Genomic DNA, 21,004 nt, shown 5'->3' with positions numbered 1-21,004 from the left:
ACATATCATATGTACATAGATTTTTAGCAGCGCTCAACAAGTGCTTGAGAGTGCGCAATCAAAATCAACGAACGTAGGGAGCATATTTATGAGCGTGAGCTCCACATCACTTGCCGCTACTGCAGCCCAGAGCACTATTTACACATGAATGTATGTAGGTGTGCACAAAGCATAAGAGAGTGTGGTAGTGATTCCTAGCATTTCTGTCATCCGGTCGGTTAGCGGAGGCGGACGTAAGTGCTGGCACACGCCTATAGATAGAGGTGCTTAGCACTTCACGAACTCAGTTGTTGCAGACACTGCGAAGAGTTAAGATTAAATTTTTTGAATTTTTGTGCTAAGAGGAAACTAATAAAAACGCAGCGTAAAATAAAAGTGGAACAAGTGCAAACGATTGAATCACAGGATCAGTACATATTTTTAAAACTGGTTGTGGCAAATTAAATGAAAATATAATTGAATTCAACGAGTAGTAGAAACAGTGAACTTCATAACGGTATAAGAAAAAACAGTGCTAAATCAATAAATAAACGAAGCTCTCACTACTGACTGTGCCGAGTGGGGCAGTGTAAATAAATAAACGTAAACTCGGAGATAACTTGTTGGCGAAAATTAAAATTCAGTTCCTGACAAAATGACTACGAAAATGGCGATTAATGCAAAGGTTTGTATGAAACGACAAGAATTGCATGCTCAATAAATACGATAAGAGCTGAAGAAGACATGAGGCAAAAAAGTGAAAATGAAAAAATTCAAAATTCAATCAATTAAGTAGATGTCAAGGAGAAAAAAAAACTTAGAAGTGCGCATAGGTAACACAAGAAAAAATAAAGTAAATAAAATACCAACAAAAATATTGTGAAATTCATCCCAATATGAGCATCGTAAAATGCAATTTAGTGCACTAATGCGATAATCGATGAAATAACTAATAAAAATTTGATAGTAAATTTTCTAGAAAAGTAGAAAACCTCAATATCAAAAATTAATATAATAATCAAAAGTCTCGTTGAGCAAAATTGTATCTACGTACATGCATTGGAAATCTTTACGTACCTTGGTAAAAAAATCTGAAATGAATTAATTAATTTTATTTGTGCTAAAAATAAAAGCTCACCCGAAATGTCGTACGTTTTTTGTGCAGCCTTTATTTCTTTCAGTGAGCGGCAATGTAAGCAAACTGGTCGTCGTTTTGTATAATACGCACATGCATACATATGTATGTCCACACATACAGATGCATATACATACATATGTATTTCTCCTTTTTCTCTCGATCATTTCTTTTATTTCTATTTTTTGCCAATTGTTGCTAGCAAAAAACGAGCAATATTATGTCGCTCGTGCGCATAAAATAAATAAAATTATCTACATACATACATGCACATGCATATGTATGTATGGATGTGGTGGCTCTTTTTTATTTCATGTCTTTTGAAGTTTACGGACGCTATTTGAATTATTTTAGCGGTCGCTCAAAGTGTGTGCCTTAAGATTATTGGTTTTTTTTTGCCCGCATTCATGATAACTTTTATGCTTGCCTTCTTATACATACGTACGTATGAATGTACGCGGCACTAGTTTCATTTATTCACATACACTCATGAATGGATGCGATACTTAACGTTAACGACAATGATTTTTGCATACATATGTATGTATGTAAATACTGGCGCATGCAGTGTTATCAGCGCATATTTTGCGTAAATTTAAATTTAAATTTTTTTAGTTTTTTTGTTTTTTGCTTTTTTTTATATAAATTTTTTTCTTTTTTTCTTTATCAATTCCAATGCCCAGCAGCAATTAATTATTTAGAACTACATATTTATACAGGAGCTTAGTCATTCATACGTATAGAGCCTTCCAATGCGGGCGGCTCGAAATGGAATAAAACAAGCTGTGTGTGAGATATTAACGAAATCCTTTTTTTATTTTAAAGTTCCAAACATATACATATGTATGCATGTACATATGTATCATTATATAGAGAGCATAAATAAATATCCACCGCGGAGAGGTCTCATACAATTTTCATTAACTCTGCTGCAGAGGCCCGTCTGAATTTGAGCAATAACTTCGGTTATATGGGTTTTGAGAGGCGGCTCATTGGCATACATAAACCTGTCTAGTCAAGTCGTGGTCAAATCGCACGATCTTTGAGCCAATTTACACATTCTCCGCGAGAAATAACTGTATATTCAAATCGTCAATAATAAAGTTGCATAATTTGCACGCGTGTAAAGAGTGATCAATTTAGAGATATCGGATTTTAAATTGAAATAAAGCAACGAAACTTCAAAGTTGATTGGGAATTTTTATTATTTTTGTGTAGAAACATTCATTTTTTAAAGATAATCCCTTTCAAATGCTCGCCAAAACTGCGCCATAATTCGGCCATCCGTAAACACCAACGCCTTAGTCGAAGCTGATTTATCCACAAAGCATTTAAACTTTACATACCCGCACAAATAAAAGTCCAAAGATCTGATTTCACACGATTTTGGTGGCCAATCCACTGGTCCGAGACGAGAGATAAATGGGTCATCGAAAGGACGACGCAATAAATCCATTGTTTCACAGACTATATGGCAAGTAGCACTGTCTGGTTGGAAGCAATTGTTGTGGATATCACGCGCTTTAATTTCCGCCATCAAAAAGTCGCTTATCATGGCACGATAGCGTTCACCATTCACTGTTACACTGTACAATTATACGATTTGTAAACGATGTTGAGGCGTAAGTCTTTGCATAATAAAATTTTAATGAATATTGAAACAAATTATTTATTTAGTTTAACAGTAGTCACGCATGATCTGTCAAAAGATCCCTACTGGAAAAAGTACCTCCAATCTGATCACCCTTTACTACTCAATCCTGTAATTTACAATGGTGAATTGGCATCACTTGGCCCTAAATAACTTGGGGTTCCCACGACCAAGTTATCAGTTAATTTTCAACCCACAAAAATTTTTTTTAACCTCACCCTTTAGTTAATCGACCATCAGCTTTTATAGAATGTTTCTTTCTGTGCGCTAATTTGACAGCAACTCATTGAGCGAAGCGAGAATTTTCAGTTGTTTCCATTTTGTCGGCATCTTGACAATGAAGACAACAAGCTGATTGCCTATCAAAGTGATTACAGACTACGTCATAGGCATCACGTGATAAGCAGACAAAATGTAAACTTTTAAATGCATAGTAATAAACAACATGGCCGCCACAACCGCAGTCAACAAGTAAAAGTATCCCTATTAGAAAACCCAATGGAAACTAATGTTATCTATCCAAAATCTAGCCAAATTATTTTAGCTATTATATAAAAAAGTGGCTTTCAATTGTACTATTGGCAGATTTTTTGAAATCAATTAAGTTTTATTACTATGCAAATTATTCTGCACATTTAAAAAAAATCGTTTTAATATGTACACTTCATATATTATCCAAATTTATACGACTTATCTCGGCCACATACCTAAAGTTTACCTACCTATGAAACCGGAATCAGCACATGAATGAATTTTCGAACTGCAACAAACACGGTTTTTTTTCTTTGCTTTTTGTTTTTTTTTTATATTTCGTGCCCTAAATTTTTCATGTGCTAATCATGGTCATCTTTGTGCTCAGAAAATACATTATACAGACGTTGTTAGTTAATTTTTTAAATTTTGTAATCTAATAAGAGCTTCTAAAACCAATTAAAAGTATTAAAAACCAGCACTAGCGACCACAATTAATAAAAACTGGCTATCAAAGTAGCCAGGTACATAGGTGAAATTGTTGAGGTAAAACTTTAGCACTGCCCAAGTAGCATTAAAGCGCCGTTTTGCTACAATTATGAGACCAAAGTAGCCAACACAAATTGATTTTTATTGATGGCAGTGCAGCATAAGCAGAAGGGCAGATGGCTTTTTATGAGGAGCTTTTTGCTGGCAGAAATACACTCAAAGTATGCTGGGTACGCCGAAGCACGCCTGGAGAGCGGCGACCGCTATTAGAAAAAACTTTTTCTGACATTTGATGTTTCATGGACACAGTGGGTTTCGAATCTGAGTCAACCGCATACTAGCCACGCATAAATCTATTCAACGACGGCGGGCACCGCAATGAAGAAAAGGCTGGATCCAAACGTGAATAATTCTTTTGGCTAGGCCTTGAGAAATTATATGAGATACTAAAAAACAAGTGTTTTTAGCAACGATCCTAATTCTGGATAAATATTCCGTACTAAAAAATGTTTACATATATTATATAATGTTTATTTAAAAATTCCGGTTTCGTACGTATAAAAATGAAGCAGTTGAATATTAAGAAATCTGTAAGTCAAGTTCTAATGATACAAATCTTTTTATGCCCAATGCATATATTTACAAGTGTAAAGATCTTTACAAAGTTTTTATTGATGCATTTCTACAAAAATCTTTTTTCGTTTCACATGTGTATTTATGTAAGTACGTATGAACATACACATTAATATAAATTAGTGGATACATAAGTACACCTGTTTCGAGAAAATTCCAGAAAAAAATTACAAAAACTTTAAAATCAGTGCAATTTAAAAATTTGTAAAACAAAATTCACAAAACTCTCATGCATTTTACATACATATGTACATATGTATGTGTACATGAATATGTTCCTCTTGTAAAAGTAGAATAATTAATATAAAACTAAAAACAAACACGTACAAACATATGTATGTACTGATGTAATCTGACGTCCATATACAACAAAAGAGTTGCGAGATCAACGAACTTGGAATGAATATAACAAAAACAAAACGCCTGTAAAGAAAAAAACATTTGTATTTACATAAATATGTATGCCTGTATGTTCATAAGTGACACATTTCACTAGTTTACAATAATAGTTTTATATATGTATGTATGTATGGTACATACATAGTATATATGACTATTTTACCGAAGTAATACGCAGAATACTCACGAGTACACAACACAACTATTTGATAGAGCTACCCACTGCGGCAAAGATCATGCATAACGTACTACACATACATACATATATACATATGTAAGAGAAGTATTTAATATCTCAAGAGTTGTAATATTTTTGTTTATTAATTACATACTATACATACAGACATAAATAAACGTAGTAAAAATATTCATTCATAACTTTTTGCATTCTCCTACACCACCTATCTACCCATTCACTAAACACTAATGTAAACAAATAGATATGAACGTACAGGCGCACATGTACTCAAATACATATTCAATTGCTCCATACATACATACCTCACATTAGATAAACATTTTGAGATAGGTCGTGCAAAATGTAAATGAAAGCAAACGTTTGTTCTCAAATGCAATACAAATACAATGCAATAACAAATACATATGTAGATAGATATAAGTTTGTATGTTGATTGTGAGAGGAATGTGAGACTGTCGCCCTTAAACCAACAACATAGAAAGTGCATCTCTCCTACCAACTAACTGCATCTCAATGTCAATACAAAAGCATGGCAGTTTCTCACGTGTGCAAAAATGCATATCAACATGCGTACATGCATAAGTGGTGATATTCGTCCCCATTACCAATTATCATTTTCAAATCGGCAAAGCAGGGTTGATTTGCCATGCACTTTTCGTGTGCATCTTTTTGAAGTGATGCAAAAAGAAACAAATTGTAGGTAGGTAGGGGTGCGTGTGTGTGTGTGTGTATGCATTTAGGTAGGCATATGCAGTCGCATGCTTGTCTTTCTGAATGCATTTACGTATGACTGTACGAACACATGGGTAGAATATTTGGTAGTCTATTGGTTTTTTGTGTCTTTCCACTCTTACTGCTGTTGTTTTCTTTACCGCTGCAAAACTTGTTTTATTTTTCATTGATGTACTCTTAGCCTTTTTGCACTACACTTTACTTCTCAACCATTTCATAAGTAAATAGGATGAAATAGTTATTGGTGAGGAGTGATTATTTAGCTTTGCGCAGAGGCGATATCGTAACCAATGAAGTTCTACTGAGGTGCGATTATTGCTAGTTGAAAACTTTAACCAATACTCCGCCATGGGGACGTGAAATATCGTCCACTACGGCAATTTTTGGAAGCCCGAGAGGACTCATTAATAAATACATTTCAAATTGTTGTTAATATTAAAGTTAAGTTGTTTGAGGCATAGTAAACTTAAGGTAGCACGGCAGCAGCGAGATTTGCATGTAACTGATTAGCGGCGTAGAAGTTGTTAATTTCTACGCTACGTAGGTTTTTGTTTAGTTGCCAAATTTGTACTTTTGAGGACTAGATTTAGTACTTTTAGTGAATTAAATCTAAAGCACCAAGCAAAACTATTAGTGCCAGTACCCTTATTTGTGTTTTTTCTGAACTCAAAGGCGAAGTAAAGGGTGTTGTTTTAAGGGGTTAGGGGTAGTCAGAAGCCCGAAAAAATCATGATTTTCAATAAAAAATTTATTTATTGCAATATTGCATTAATAAATACATCATGTTTCGACTTGACTTTAGCAAAATTTCAAAAAAAAAAATTTATAATTGTAAAAGTTATCGCTGTTTGTGTGGAGCCCGTTTCTCCAGAAGTCCCTTGCGGTGATCATCACAATCAAAATTAAAAATATGGCGGCCTCAGGATTTTCGAAAACAAAAACCGGCAATTAAATGTTAAAAAAAAATCGAAATTAAAAAAAAAAATCCTTTGATCAGACACGAGTTTTTTATGTTTTCCAAAAACAGTGTAAATTTTATTGAAAGCGTTTTTTAACTTACAGTGATTACCAGTTCAAAAAACATAGTTTTGAGAAAAAAGCATTTAAAATTTTGCTATCCGGAGCGCCCTTTGTTAATTGTTGAATAACTCGAAAAGTAATTATTTGTCGGATTCACTTCAAATTTTCACACAATATTTTTAAGATATTATACTTTAAGAAAATACAGAAAACAAAAATCCAATTTTTTGAAAATTCTGACTACCCCTAACCCCTTAAGAGCTTGAGAGCTTAAAATGATAACAGAAATATTGTTGGAATGACTTTTTTGTATTATTAATTTCATGTCATTTATTTTTTGAATATGATATCCGCCACAAAAGGTGACTAACTTAGAGGTATCGGATTTGCAATTGAAATAAAACAACGAAGATTCAAATTGATAAGGCAATCTTTATTTTTTTGTGTGGAATCATTCATCACATTCATTTTTTAAAGATAATCACTGTAATAAAAGACTTCGTATACTTAGGAACCAGCATTATCACCGATAACAATGTCAGCCTTAAAATCCAACGTAGAATCTCTCTTGCCAACAAGTGCTACTTTGGACTAAATAGGCAATTGAGTAGTAAAGTCCTCTCTCGACGAACAAAACTAACACTCTACAAGACTCTCATCATGCCCGTCGTAACGTATGGCGCAGAAGCGTGAACGATGACAACATCCGCTGAATCGACGCTTGGAGTGTTTGAGAGAAAGATTCTGCGTAAAATTTTTGGACCTTTGCACGTTGGCAACGGCGAATATCGCAGGCGATGGAACGATGAGCTTTACGACGACATTGGCTCACGTTGGTTGGGTCATATCGTCCGAATGGATACAAACGCTCCGGCTCTGAAAGTATTCGATGCGGTACCAGCTGGTGGTAGCAGAGGAAGAGGAAGGCCTCCTCTGCGTTGGAAAGATCAGGTGGAGAAGGACTTGGCTTCACTTGGTGTGTCCAATTGGCGCTAGTTGGCACGAGAAAGAAACGACTGACGCGCTTTGTTGAACTCGGCCAAAATCGCGTAAGCGGTTATCGCGCCAATTAAGAAGAAGAAGTAGAGAATCACTTTCAAATGTTGGCCACAACTTCGCCGTAATTCGGTCATCCGTAAACACCAATTTTGATTGACTCGCTGGAGGATTTCGGTCGGTATCTCGAAAATAACTTTAGCAATGTTGGCTTCGAATGCCTCAATCGAAGTTGGTTTACGTTTATTTCCGCTTTCCATTGAATATCGAACATCCTTAAAAGAAAATTTACAACAATTTTTCCTCTATTACAACAATTCATTACAAAATAGCGGCGCCTAACATTGCCTTGTGCGAAATTTTTTCGAATCCCATTCCAATTTATGGCTGGAAAACTATTAGCATATTAATAAAGTATTTTGTTCATCGGAAGCATAAATTTGTATATTAATTATTATTTTTTTTTTATTATTTTTAATTTTTGTTTTAATTTTTTTTGTTTTTGTTTTTTATTTATTTTTTGTTTAAGTTGCCCAGCTAGTTACCGTTTACTGCTATCATTGTGGAAATAATATTTACATATGTATGTATATACGCATGTATGTGTGCATATACTCTTGTGCGTCGATGGCATTGACCGTTGCTTGGCTCTAAGAATACAAAATCATCAAATACTGACCCAATATAAACTCGATCTTACATCACTTTTTACCAAATAAAAACTTTCAGAAAACAATATTTCTCATTTTTTCTGTTGAAGGTTAACAAAACATATACGTACACATACAAATAGGTATGCATAAATAACGAACAAAATATATTTATTTTAATAGTTAGACAAAGTTTGTTTATTCGCTTGAAAATCGTTCAAAATAGTTGACATGTGAAATCAACAAGTTGCATCAGACTCTAGCACAGTTGTGCTTTCTACGTACATACATATTTATAAAAAATGATTATGCGCTAAAAGCGATGATAAGCCAGATTAAAAGAAATTTGTTTAATAATACAAATATTCGTTTTAAAATTAATTTATTTTATTTCTTTTTTAAAATGAATGTATTTAATGTGAAGTAAAAAATTCGTAAACGCTGTTTGTTTTAGTAAAAACAGAAAAAAACGAAAAAATATACAAAAATTTCATGGATATTTTTTTATGTTAATTTATAAAGAAATTTTAAAATAGCAAAATCTGCTTGTGAATCATAAGGATTTAACAACTTACTCCGAATGGATTTTTTGCTTATACACTTACTTATATGGATGTACGTACGTATGTATGTATGTATATAACACATTCATATATGTATATGCAAGGCATCCCTATCTATCAAAACTTAAAATTGTTATGTTCTTTGGGTTATCACTGGGTCGGCGACGTGCACTAATAGGTAGGCGGACAATTGATTGATAGCTGCTCAGCTTCTTGAAATCATGGGAAATCATCTTGAAATGGGAACGACCTATATGCGTACATATGTACATATACATTATATGAATTTGATGTACTAGAAAGTTATACTTATACGCAAATTACATTTAATTAAACCTTGAATACTACAATAACCATTTATGCAAGCTTAAGAAAAAAAAATAATAAAAAAATTTACAGTTTGGAATAAAATGGGGTTAATGATAACGATCGAAATGCGCGCCGAGTACCACTATGCAATTTCTATATAGAATCACTCGCTGATTCCTAAAATCGAGTTATTTCCAATTTACCGTTATTCAGTCGAACAAAAAAGCTGGTGCTGCTTAAAATTGAAATATGAATAGGTCAAGCCAAGGAACACCAAGAGATTTGGTGGCTCCTAAAACATGGAGGCTAAAAAGTCCATTGTAGTTAACGCTCTGGAAAGAGGGAAAGAGAAAAGATATAGTAAAGAATAGAGACAGAAATAGAGATAGTTAGTGCTGTGAGAATTTTCCAGATTCTTTGGCCAATCTGTAAATTTCCTCCAGTTTTAGAGAACAAATATTACTCATTCTCACGACATCGGAACCCACAACTCGTAGCCGTGTTCTAGCAAAGGCAGGACTCTCACAGAGGAAGTGGTAATTGCTATCAGCCTCCTCCAAGCACGACAGGCACATCGGGTCCTCAATGATTCCATTGCTTGTCATATGCTGACCCCATGGCTTGTGTCCTGTAATGATACCGACCATCAACCGAACGAGTTTCCTTCTAAATTTTAGTAGAAAGTTTGACAGTTTTCTGTTCGGACTTGTCACAAAACACTTTGCAGTTCTGCAGCATTCTAGACCGGACCATCGCTCTTTATGTAAATTGCATGCATACGCGCTGATCCAATCATGATTCCTGCGGAACTGATTCCGATTATTGGCTCTAACCCCTGTGGGAGCACCGCTGATCCCCGGTTGGCCAATTCGTCGGCAATTTCGTTTCCCTGAACACCGGAGTGTCCTGGAGCCCATAAAGGTACAAGCTATTAAGCTTCTTCTTACATTATTGAACAATCTTTGAGGTTTGCTTCGCGTTCTCCAGGGCCTTCAGTGCAGCCTGACTGTCACTGAAAACTCCAATCTGTTTCCTGCTCCATCTCCTCTCGATTATCCATTCGTCAAAGCTTCGGATGGCAAAAACTTCCGTTTGGAACATAGTTGTTACTTCCCCCAGAGCATAGGGATACTTATTACTATCGTTTAAGTACCATCCGGCTCCAAACACTATTTCATTCTTGGACACATCGGTAAAGAAAATATCCATCAAACCTCCCTGATTGCATTCTGGATTGCTCTATTACTCACGCAATCTGACATCAAATTTGAATCCAAATAAAACTGTGGGTATCAGGTCGTCTTTTGGTGCCAAAAACTGTGGATACTGCTCAGATAGCAACTTAAAGATCCCTCTGTGGTGCTGCCTAATTACGCATAACTTACAAACCAATTATAAAATCTTATTAAGAATCGTAATTCTCTGCAGTGATAAAATGGTTTCCCGATTAGCAGGTCGCGTACAATAAAATAAACAACAACACATAAAAGTACATACAAGCCAATCTATCTAAAGAAACTGCAACGCATTAAAAAAAATAAAATAAAAAATAAAGAAAATTCCGCTGAAATTAGTATACATATTATACATTTTTTTTTTTTGTTTTATTTGTTGTTTGTTGTTATACATTTTCTTCGATATAACGAATTCTTTTATATGTTATATCCCGATTTATACAAGGAATCATTTGGAAGGGAAATATTTTGCTCGTGAAAGAAGGGCGGACGAGGAAAAGAGAGGGGGTTTTGTTGCCCGGATTGGCGCTTTGTGCTTCTTAGTCGTATTGTTCAACTTACAGCAGTAAACGTCAAAAGCAACTAATCTTGCCGAAAACTAATTTGCCTGTGTGACTGCCAATGGGACATCAAAAGAGAATTTCCAGTGTCTCCCTTCCATATGTCCCCTCTTGTGAATCGGGACTATCAAGAATATGCAAAAGAGCTCTGCGCATAAAAATTGCTAAAACTCAATGCGATAAAAAATTGCATACCCGACATTTTCCGAAAAATTCTGATTAAAAATTTTCCAATTTGGAGAACATATTTTTATTTTTGTGCAATTTATAGAAAGTTTGAAACATTAAATTATATGAAAATAATGAAAATTTAATATAAAGTCACAGCTCCAAATTTTTCCAAATTTGTCCCCCTTAATAATAAATAAATTTTTTGTCTTCACTATCTTCTTTAACTGGAAATTATCGTTATGTACCACTCGTATTTTTAGTTCTGTCAGTGTAATTCTGTAGGTTACGTTAGGATTTTGTGGCAGCAGTTTAGAATAGCTCACTCACTTAGACTATGTAAGTCCGTAGTGGTACCACTGTGTAACACGCGAATCTTAGTGTTTATTTATCATGGAACTATTTAGACGCTCATATGAAGCGTAGGATAGGCTTTATGCCAACATCGGATAATTCCATAAGAGAGTCAAAATAGTATTTTCCTAACAACCTTGCTCTGAAGCTGGACAATTACAGAGGAAGTGTTGTACAACGTCTGCAGTATCTGAGAGAACACTCCAAGCCTAGAAGAGTGCCGAACTAACATCCAATGGCCGGTAACTCAAGACATGACTTTCGAGATGTTCTCACGTGAGAGCAACTCTCCTGACCTTTTCTTATACATTTGCGTTTGTAACACAAGTATTTTATTTTAACCGTGGCCTATTGGAATCCTGGAATATATTATTTTTTATCCTTAATTTGCAAGTTGCCATAGGAATTCCAAAATTGCAGTGGAATTTGAGTACCATTTTTGACTAGCTCATAGGCCTTGCGATTTCCTCCCGGAGCCCATATAAGACTGTTCTTGACGACGGTGCTAATATATTTTAGAGCTGCCAGGCATTCCTGAGCAACCTTTGATCTTAATATAACTGCCTCCATTGATTTGATGGCCGCCTGGCTGTCCGAGAAGATAATTATCGTAGTTTTTGTTACGGCGTGTGTATTAAGGTGCACAGCTGCGTCCTCTATGGCGAAGACCTCTGCCTGGTAGACGCTACGGTAGTCCAGAAGTCCGACAGATAATTCGAGTCCTAATCAGTGTGCTTAAGGAGATCGATTAGTTTTGTTACGCATCAAGTGTATTATCGATTAGTCGATGTTTTTGCAATAAATATAAAATATTGTAGTGTATTAATTGAAGTTGTGTCTCTTTATCTGATCAAAGGGAGTACAATAAAGAGGCAGAATTCGAGATAATACCACTAGTCAAATAAAATAATGTCAGTGAAACAGTCATAACTCAAAACTATCTTTTATTTATGGAACTCAATTTAACTATAATATTACAATAAATTTTACAGAAACTGGTTTTTCGCCTCTCCTGAACATTTGGAATTTCTTGAGTTATGACTCTGCTAAATTTACAATTTAATTTTTTTTTTAATATTTACATGATCAAATAAAACTAACTTCATTAAAAAAAGTATTATAATTTCATATCTATAACGGACTTAAATTGTAACAGAACTTATGGCAGACCTAAATATATGTACGAGTATAGCTCACTGGCTGGAAGCAAGTCATAACTAAAAAAGTACAAAATTCGTGAAAAACAGCTTCAAGATTTCTAAAAGCATGTCATGCCTCCCTAAGTGAAAGTAAGGACACATTTTCAGCTAATGAGGTGCTGTTAATAGATCTCGCCAATAATGTTTTACACAGTACGCAGTACAGTCTGGTGGTGAATTCTGCTTAATTATCTAAAAAAAAACATTTTTAATGCACGCGCACACTTGCAGCAAATGAGCAATTCCCTGATACCAGTCCATTTTCACCTCATTTGAATTGTGAATTGCCCCATTACACTATCATTTATTTAAAACGCCATTTCTTAAGTGCTACACTTTTTAGGTTTGCATCGAAATATTTATTTCCTAAGCTCAAGGTACTCCATTCATTTTACGTTTCATTGCTGGTTGTGCTTATGCCCGAAAACTTGAAAATTCAACTATTTCACCTTTTAACTACAATTTTTATGCATTTAATTTTTGCACTGCCGCTTTAACAGTTTTTTGTACCTCACTTCCCTTTTTAAATACATACAAATGTGCATACGTAAGTATGTGCATACAATATAAATAATTATACCTACAATAAAGGCATTTCACTCCGCAGGCGCACCTTTGAACTTGAGGCTTCTGCGCTATATTTTAATTTATAAGTAAAAAAAATGCCTGCTTCAATCACACACTCATAAGTATTTAGTGCATTCCCGGCGAATAAATTAATTGCGTAAGGTTTTAAAATTTGTTAACATTAAGCGCGTAAAATGTGGATTTTTAGCTGACAAAGGCAGCCGACGACGACACTTGAAATGAATTAGCTTAACTTAGTTTTACTGCGTAATTTGACTTATATAATAATTATTAATAATTAATCAACCAATTTTGTTCGTAATAACTTCTTTACAAATTATAAAAAAAACTATTTTGAGTGATATAAATCTATATTTTGATCTTTATGCGCTCCATTGATTGTCTGTGTTTGTATACTGCAGCTGTCTAGTTCACAAGTGTAAATTATAAATCTTCCGATAGTATGATTAATTTTGCGCCACCTTGTTTAATACAAATCCATGCCAATAACTTTTTACTTACTTTGACATTATTTTTTTACATTGTGATCTTCTTATTTTCAGGATATATTCCGCAATCAACATCGACTCATACGTTTCATTGAGCAATCAATTCGTTTGTGTAGCAATCATTCATTAAGAACTGTCCAAAAGCAAGCCAAACAGAAGGCTGAGCCTGATTTTGAGATCACCGCATCGATTTCGGCGGAATATACAGTTGCTCCGGAACCAATCAAGCACGACAAAGATGTTGGCCAACAATTCGCTGCCGCACAATTGGCGGTGCGCTTGGCATCGCCAAAACAATTGCAACCCAAACCAGACAGCGATGAGGCATTAGGCTTTGGCAAAGTATTCACCGATCACATGTTAAAAATCTACTACCACCGGAGTTTGGGTGGCTGGCAACGGCCGGAAATTACGCCACTCGAAAATCTTGTGGTACATCCCGCGGCAAAAGTATTGCACTATGCTGTTGAGGTGAGTGTTTGTAGAGATTAGATTTATTCTTTTCATATACCCATTTACCATACCCATGTAGACTACTTAAAGGAGGCGTGTTGGCTGTTACTGTTACTATTGTTGTAAGAATAGAAAACAGAAATTTTTTTTGGGAAATTCTGCCGGCGTAACATTCCTTGAACGGTTATAAATGGCTTCGACTTGGAGCGGTCCATAGGCAAGAATTAATTTTGTAGTTAGTTTTACAATATCTTTTCAAATAAAAGGTTCTGAGCGTTCTTTCGCTGTATGGCAGCGTTAAAGTTACCATAGCGCGGATTACTCGATTGAGATTTGAGATGTGCGTCGTTTTCAAAGTAAGTTTTCATAAACTCAGTGTGAAGATAAAAAACTTGAACAGCTAATTTTTGGAAAAGTGATATTCGTTTGTTATGAGATCTAGACTATAAGGTGGATGCCCTCCCGTCAAAGCTCTCGGAGCGTCTTCTTGATGAAATACCACACCTTTCCCAATGCTTTAATCTGATCAGTTATGGGTAGTCGAGACCAGAGCAAAATGTTGTGCTCGATGAGAGCAGCTCATGACGAATGATTCCCTTTCAATCGCACGAAACTCACAGCCTAACTCTGTTGTCCGTTAATGCCTTAATTTGCAAATGGCTATTTAAGTTCTTGGGCAATGGAAAAAGTGCCCGTATGCCGGTCCGACTCCATAATTTATTTAAATGATTTTATCGTCATTACCGACCATGTCACATCTTCGCCGATGTCAGAGTGGATTATTTAAAATCATAACTTTGAGGCACTATTACACCAGAGCGATTCCATGTCAAAGGTTCATAAAGAGGGCACATTGTTTTGTTAGTAACGGTATTGAGGAGAGTGCGCAATTTTCTTGGTTTCAGCTCCATTTTGGAATGGTGTAATACACAACTGGCTTCTTCAAACGCAAAACTATCAAATGGGATTTTTTTAGAGTGTAATACAAGGCACATTCTTTAAAGGTGGTGGCACTAGACCAACAACAATATTTTATACGTTCGATTGTCAAATAAAAGTATAGGCAAATTATAAAACAAAGAATGAATTCGCCTTGTTTTACTCTGGGCTGACAGCCAAATGGGCACGACGAAGTAAAAAAAATAAATCAGCTGATTTACCGATACCACCTTTAATACATTTGCCTTGGTGTAATATCACCTTTTAATTTTGCCATATTGTGTGACCCTAGAGACATCTAGCGGAAAGCGCTCAGAACTTTTACTTCACACCTAATATGAATTTTGAATACTGACTTTTATTTAATGAAAGTTTAAAAAAAAAAAAATTATATACTTATACATTAAGGTGGGTTAATTTGTATGGAATATAAAATTCTAGAAAAAGTCCATTACAGTATAGCTCATAGCCCAATGTGCTGTCCCACAGATTTTAAAAGGAGGTATCCTTAATTCGGCGGCCGCTGTAGCCGAATGGGTCGGTGTGTGAGTAGCAAACAGAAGTGTGTAGGTTCAAATATCCGTGTATGAAACACCAAAATGAAAAAAAAGTGTTTTCTAATAGTAGTCGGCCATTGGCAGGCAATGACAAACCAATGACTGTATTTCTGCCATTAAAAAAGCTCCTCATCAAAACCATTTGCCGTTCGGAGTCGGCTTAAGACTGTAGGCCCCTCCATTTGTGAAACAACATCAAGACGCACGGTACAAATAGGTGGACGAGCTCGGCCAAACACCTAACAGAAGTGTACGTGCCAATAATATATATTTTTTTATCCTTAAATAATGCGAAATTAATATGAAGAATAATATTGACAAAAGTGATATGAATGTAATTTTTTTTTATGATACTAACTCGTACTTGAGGATTTTTTCGGTACGAAAATTTGTTTCCAATATCAATTTTTTTATTTTAAAGAACTGCAAGATTGTTGCTGCAAGGCCAATTATATGTAATTTTTTAAAACTTTAATAGGAAAAATGTTGTATGGCTTTAAGTTGTAAGAAATAAATCAAAATCTAGGAGTTCAATAGAAGGAGTTTAATAGAAATATGTTAAATTCACGTCCAAAGTCGAAAAAGCCAGTATGGTCAGACGCGGGTTCCCAACGGAGGGTTAAACACGTTTGAAAATCGTGCCATTTACTTGTTATAAAGGTTGTTATACGAATAAACTTTATATGAGCTATGTAAGTATACTTATAATACAAGGGTTGCCTTTTATATTTGCGCCCCTTTAAAAAAAATAATAAAAATCGCTTTCAAAGCAAGTATTCCGAACGGGATACATCCAAAACGAGCTGTTTAAAGGTTCAACATTTTCTTCAAGCGTTGAAAAACTTTCACCTCGCATTTTATTTTTGATATTCGAGAACAAAGCATATACAAAAAATATTTTCTTATGAATTTATTCTATTATCTTATATCCCTTGCACTAATTGCAGCTCTTCGAAGGCATGAAAGCGTATCGTGGTGTCGATGGCAGAATCCGTATGTTCCGTCCGAACATGAACATGAATCGCATGAATCACGCCGCCAAACGTTCCGGTCTGCCCACATTCGAAGGCGAGGAGTTCGTCAAATGTCTTTCCCATCTCATATCCATCGACTCCGAATGGGTGCCTCACACCGAAGCTGCCAGTTTATACATCCGCCCAACACTGATCGGTATCGATCCGACACTCGGTGTTGCATCCTCAGATTCTGCCCTCCTCTATACAATCCTCAGCCCAGTTGGAAGCTATTTCAAAGCCAATAGTGATGGTGCGATCTCACTACTCGCAGATCCTCGCTTCACAAGGTGAGTTCGATTAGATCTACAACATTTATTTAGTTATTTTAATTGACGTGTTTGCATTTGTAGAGCGTGGCCCGGCGGTGTTGGCAATCGTAAAATGGGCTCCAACTACGCACCCACAATCTATGTACAAAAAGAGGCTGCCGAAAAGGGACTCCAACAAGTATTGTGGCTGTATGGTGAAGATCATCAACTAACAGAAGTTGGCACAATGAACATTTTCATGTTCTATGCAAATGAAAAAGGAGGTATGTAGCAAGGATGATAGATACCAGGTATACTCGTTAGGTATGGTGAAAAAAAATGTCTTTGAGGGGAACTTTGGACACGACGTCATTGGACAAGCGCAAGAGAAAGAGAGAGAAAGTTAAATATGCTTATATTGGCTAAGCAAGGTGGCGCAAAATTAATCACCTTATCGGAAATCTACAGTTTTTGCTAATGGCACCGTACGTCAATCATGTTTGACACGTGCGAAGTAGAGAACTGCGGTATACAAACAAAGAAGTAATAGAGCGCGTAAAAGTCAAAATAAAAATTTGCATCACTCAAAATAATTTTCTTTATTTAGTAAAAAAAATTATTCACACACAAAATTGGATGATTAATTTTATGCCACCTTGTATTACGTGAGCAAATCAGGGGACTCGGTAAAATTCACTGAGAACAGGAGAGAGAGAGAGCCTTCGCGGATAGCGCCACCTTCTATATCCCCCCCACTATTTGTAGTTTTTTCTAATTAATATTTTTCTATTTAAGTTAATCAATGCGCACTTAGGAAGTTAGTATATTCCTACTTAAATATACCCTATGATCAGAGAGTACCAGGAATGTTTAAATAAAACAAAACAGAGTTAAATTTTTTCATCTCCTTCGAAATATGACCCGTCTGAAGCAACACACATGTGCTAACGCTTAACCCAGCCCTCCATGCACCCCTGGTAGGCCGACGAAGGGATGGCCTTCAGCTCCTTCGTCGGATTCTCTTTGATCTCCCCTATCGACTGGAATCTCCTTCCACGAAATAGTAACTTCAACTTGGGAAACAAAAAGAAGTCGCACGGGGCCCTATCAAGTGAATACGGTGCTTGCACGATGGTATTTAGTTGGTGTTTGGTAAAATAATCCAGCACAATTTGAAATCGGTGCGATGGCGCGTTGTCATCATGCAAAATCCAAGAATTGTTTGCCACATTCCCGGCCGTTTGCGACGTACAGCATCTTCAAAACGGATAAATAGTAGTATTTATTGATTGTCTGGCCCGATAGAAGGTACTCATGGTGCACTACGCCTTGGCAATCGAAGAAAACAGTCAACATCAATTTCTCGGTACTTTTTGATCATAGGGTATACTTCATTTCTCCGCCAGACGTCTTTTAAAGTCATTGCTGTATGTTCATTTAACCCTCCGTTGGATACCTTTTTTATAACCATTGGTTGGGCACCCAAGACTGGCGTTTTTTTGTCCCGTTCGAGGATGCTTTTTAAAAGTGTATATCCATAAATCGACAGAAAATTAAATTTTAGGCAGCTAAATGGCAGCTCAAGTCGTTAGCTATAATAGAAACGTGTAAAATTCACGTCCAATGTCGAAAAAGCCAAACCTCTGTTACATAAAGTAAAACTATTGTAATTAATTTGGTAAAATTTTTGTGATAAATAAATGAATCCAGTCTAAATCCAAACTAATCTACTTAAATCTGATTATTCATTGCAGAGAAAGTACTCGTGACACCTCCACTCAACGGCCTCATCCTGCCCGGTATCACCCGAGACTCAATACTCACGATAGCCAAACAGTGGGGCCAATTTGAGGTGCGTGAAGAAGTGATTACCATGCCAGAAGTCTGCGAACTGCTGAATCAGGGAAGAGTAAGTTTTTCTTTGCATTTATTTGCGCTCAAACCATTCTAATAATGAAGTTGCATTGTTTTTTGCTCTTTTTTTTTGTCACAGCTGTTCGAACTGTTTGGCACTGGTACCGCCTGTGTTGTCAGCCCCATCAACCGCATGAACTACATGGGTACGGATCTCTACATTCCTACCATGGAGCAGGAGAAGCCCATTTACGAGGCGATACGTGACACGCTAACAGGCATTCAGTATGGTAAAATAGAGCATCCATGGGCGGTGACCATCGATTGAGTACACACACATTCACGCGCACGCCAAACACAGTGACGCATCTCCATAGTTTATCAGTCGTAGTTGAGAGATTCTTAGCTAAAGAATCTGTATTAATAGTTCTTAGTTTTTGGTCAGAAATAGCTTTACTATGACTATTTACTAATAATTTAAATATTTATGAAGCTTGCGGTATGGATTTCAAGTAGAGATTTAATTAATGGGTTAATCATATTTTTGGGAGAAGGCAAATCTCGAATTTTATACAAAAATTTACACACCAAACATTGCATTTGTGTTTTGGACTTTTAGTGCACCAAAGTCAATAGAAAGGTGTTTGTATGAATGCGCTGGACTTTGGTGGGCAATTAACTATTATTTTAAGTGTTTAACGGTAGAAATTGATGTTGGTAAAATCTAAAAATGTAGGCAAATCCTTTAATAATTTAAAGACTTAATACTTACATATTTACTTTGTAAGATACTAAAATTATTTATTTAGCGTTTTTAGGTAAGGTAATATAGCTAAACTAACTAATCTAATTATTTTTAAGATATGTTGCAAATCAATTGTGTTTACAAAGAAATTTTACTTTCATTGTGCACCATTCGATATACTGAGAAATTGGGAGTCTTGGGAAAATAACACCTCTCAGGCGTGCAACATAGGAACATGTGAATGTATGTAGGCATGAAACTTCCAGCAAAAGCAACTGGCAAAAGCATTCATTGCAGTTAATAATTTTACCAAATTATTGGCTAAAAAACCAACTAAGTACCAGAGTCAAGTGCATTTATTAGTTTAGAAATTGACTTTTTGATGTTAATTCGATATTTTGTTTCGAAATTCAAAATTAATGCTTTTCGCCAGCATTCAGAAAGTTGAGGCATGCCAATGTATGCTCGTGCACATATGTAATAATTAATTGAAAAATTTCAAAATGAAAGCAATACCTAAAATCCTCCCTGCAAAGCTTGAAGAAGCTGTGAATTTTTTTTTTTTTTTTTATCAAAATTGTAATTATGTATTCATAGAAGATTTCACTATGGTTTTTTATATGCTTGTATTGGATTTACTTTATGCTTTATGTACACAAAGAATTTGAAATAAATGAAAAATAGAAATTTTATAAATTTTAAAACACACCACGAAAGAAGAAAAAACTGTATTTTATTTTCCCTTTTGAATTCGATTGACTGTAAGCTGGGGTGTATTCGAATTGTAATAATTGCGGCAGTGCTGCTTTTTATGAGGTTATGCGGCTATGCTGCTAGCACATAAAGTCCCACTGTCCGTTCACTTGATTGGAGCAACATTTCTCGTTCTTTACGTACCGCCGCCGAAGAAGAAAACGGATTTTGGCGAGCCCGAAAAACCTGTTGGTTGGTACGACGAGGAATGTCATGCTGCCGCGCAAAGAAAGAATGATGCTTATAAGGCCACGCTGCGATCGGGCGCAGCGCGCGCCATGTGGGATCGCTACCGGCAACTGAGAAAGGAAAAGAGACGTATTATCAGAAAGAAGAAACGAGAGGCCAAAATACGTGAGTGCAAAGAGTTTGAGATGCTGGCGGCTTTCAGAAGGTTTTAAGACCGGTGCGTTTTCCTATAAGCACAAAGAGGGCGATCTGGTGACTGACATGCAAAGCATACTTAAACTATGGAGGGAACACTTCTCGAACCTGTTAAACAGTGATAGCTTCGCATGTCACAGAGAATGTGAAGATCCCGATACCCCAATCGTCGACGATGGAAGGTGGTGAGAATAGCGATAACGCGGCTAAAGAACATCAAAGCCGCGAGCGCCGACG

The 21,004-nt window shown here is 35.9% G+C and overlaps 1 protein-coding gene and 1 non-coding gene across 2 annotated transcripts; both read left to right on the top strand.

Annotated features, from left to right (window-relative positions):
- The first annotated feature begins 279 nt into the window (after positions 1-279).
- LOC129238045 (branched-chain-amino-acid aminotransferase, cytosolic) lies at positions 280-20,321 on the top strand. The gene is made up of 6 exons (XM_054873086.1): positions 280-664; positions 13,873-14,289; positions 16,715-17,070; positions 17,134-17,315; positions 18,786-18,940; positions 19,025-20,321. Exons 1-6 carry the CDS (start codon positions 635-637, stop codon positions 19,211-19,213), a joined length of 1,329 nt encoding a protein of 442 aa, XP_054729061.1. The 5' UTR covers positions 280-634; the 3' UTR covers positions 19,214-20,321.
- On the top strand, positions 5,950-6,089 carry LOC129239942 (U4 spliceosomal RNA). Its single transcript, XR_008581980.1, has one exon. It is a non-coding gene; the product is annotated as a U4 spliceosomal RNA (small nuclear RNA).
- Positions 20,322-21,004: the final 683 nt, after the last annotated feature.

This window comes from Anastrepha obliqua, chromosome 2 (assembly GCF_027943255.1).
Source record: "Anastrepha obliqua isolate idAnaObli1 chromosome 2, idAnaObli1_1.0, whole genome shotgun sequence".
NCBI classification, from domain to species: Eukaryota; Metazoa; Arthropoda; class Insecta; order Diptera; family Tephritidae; genus Anastrepha; species Anastrepha obliqua.
Note: the sequence above shows the minus strand (reverse complement) of the source record. Positions and strands in the feature narration are given on the sequence as shown.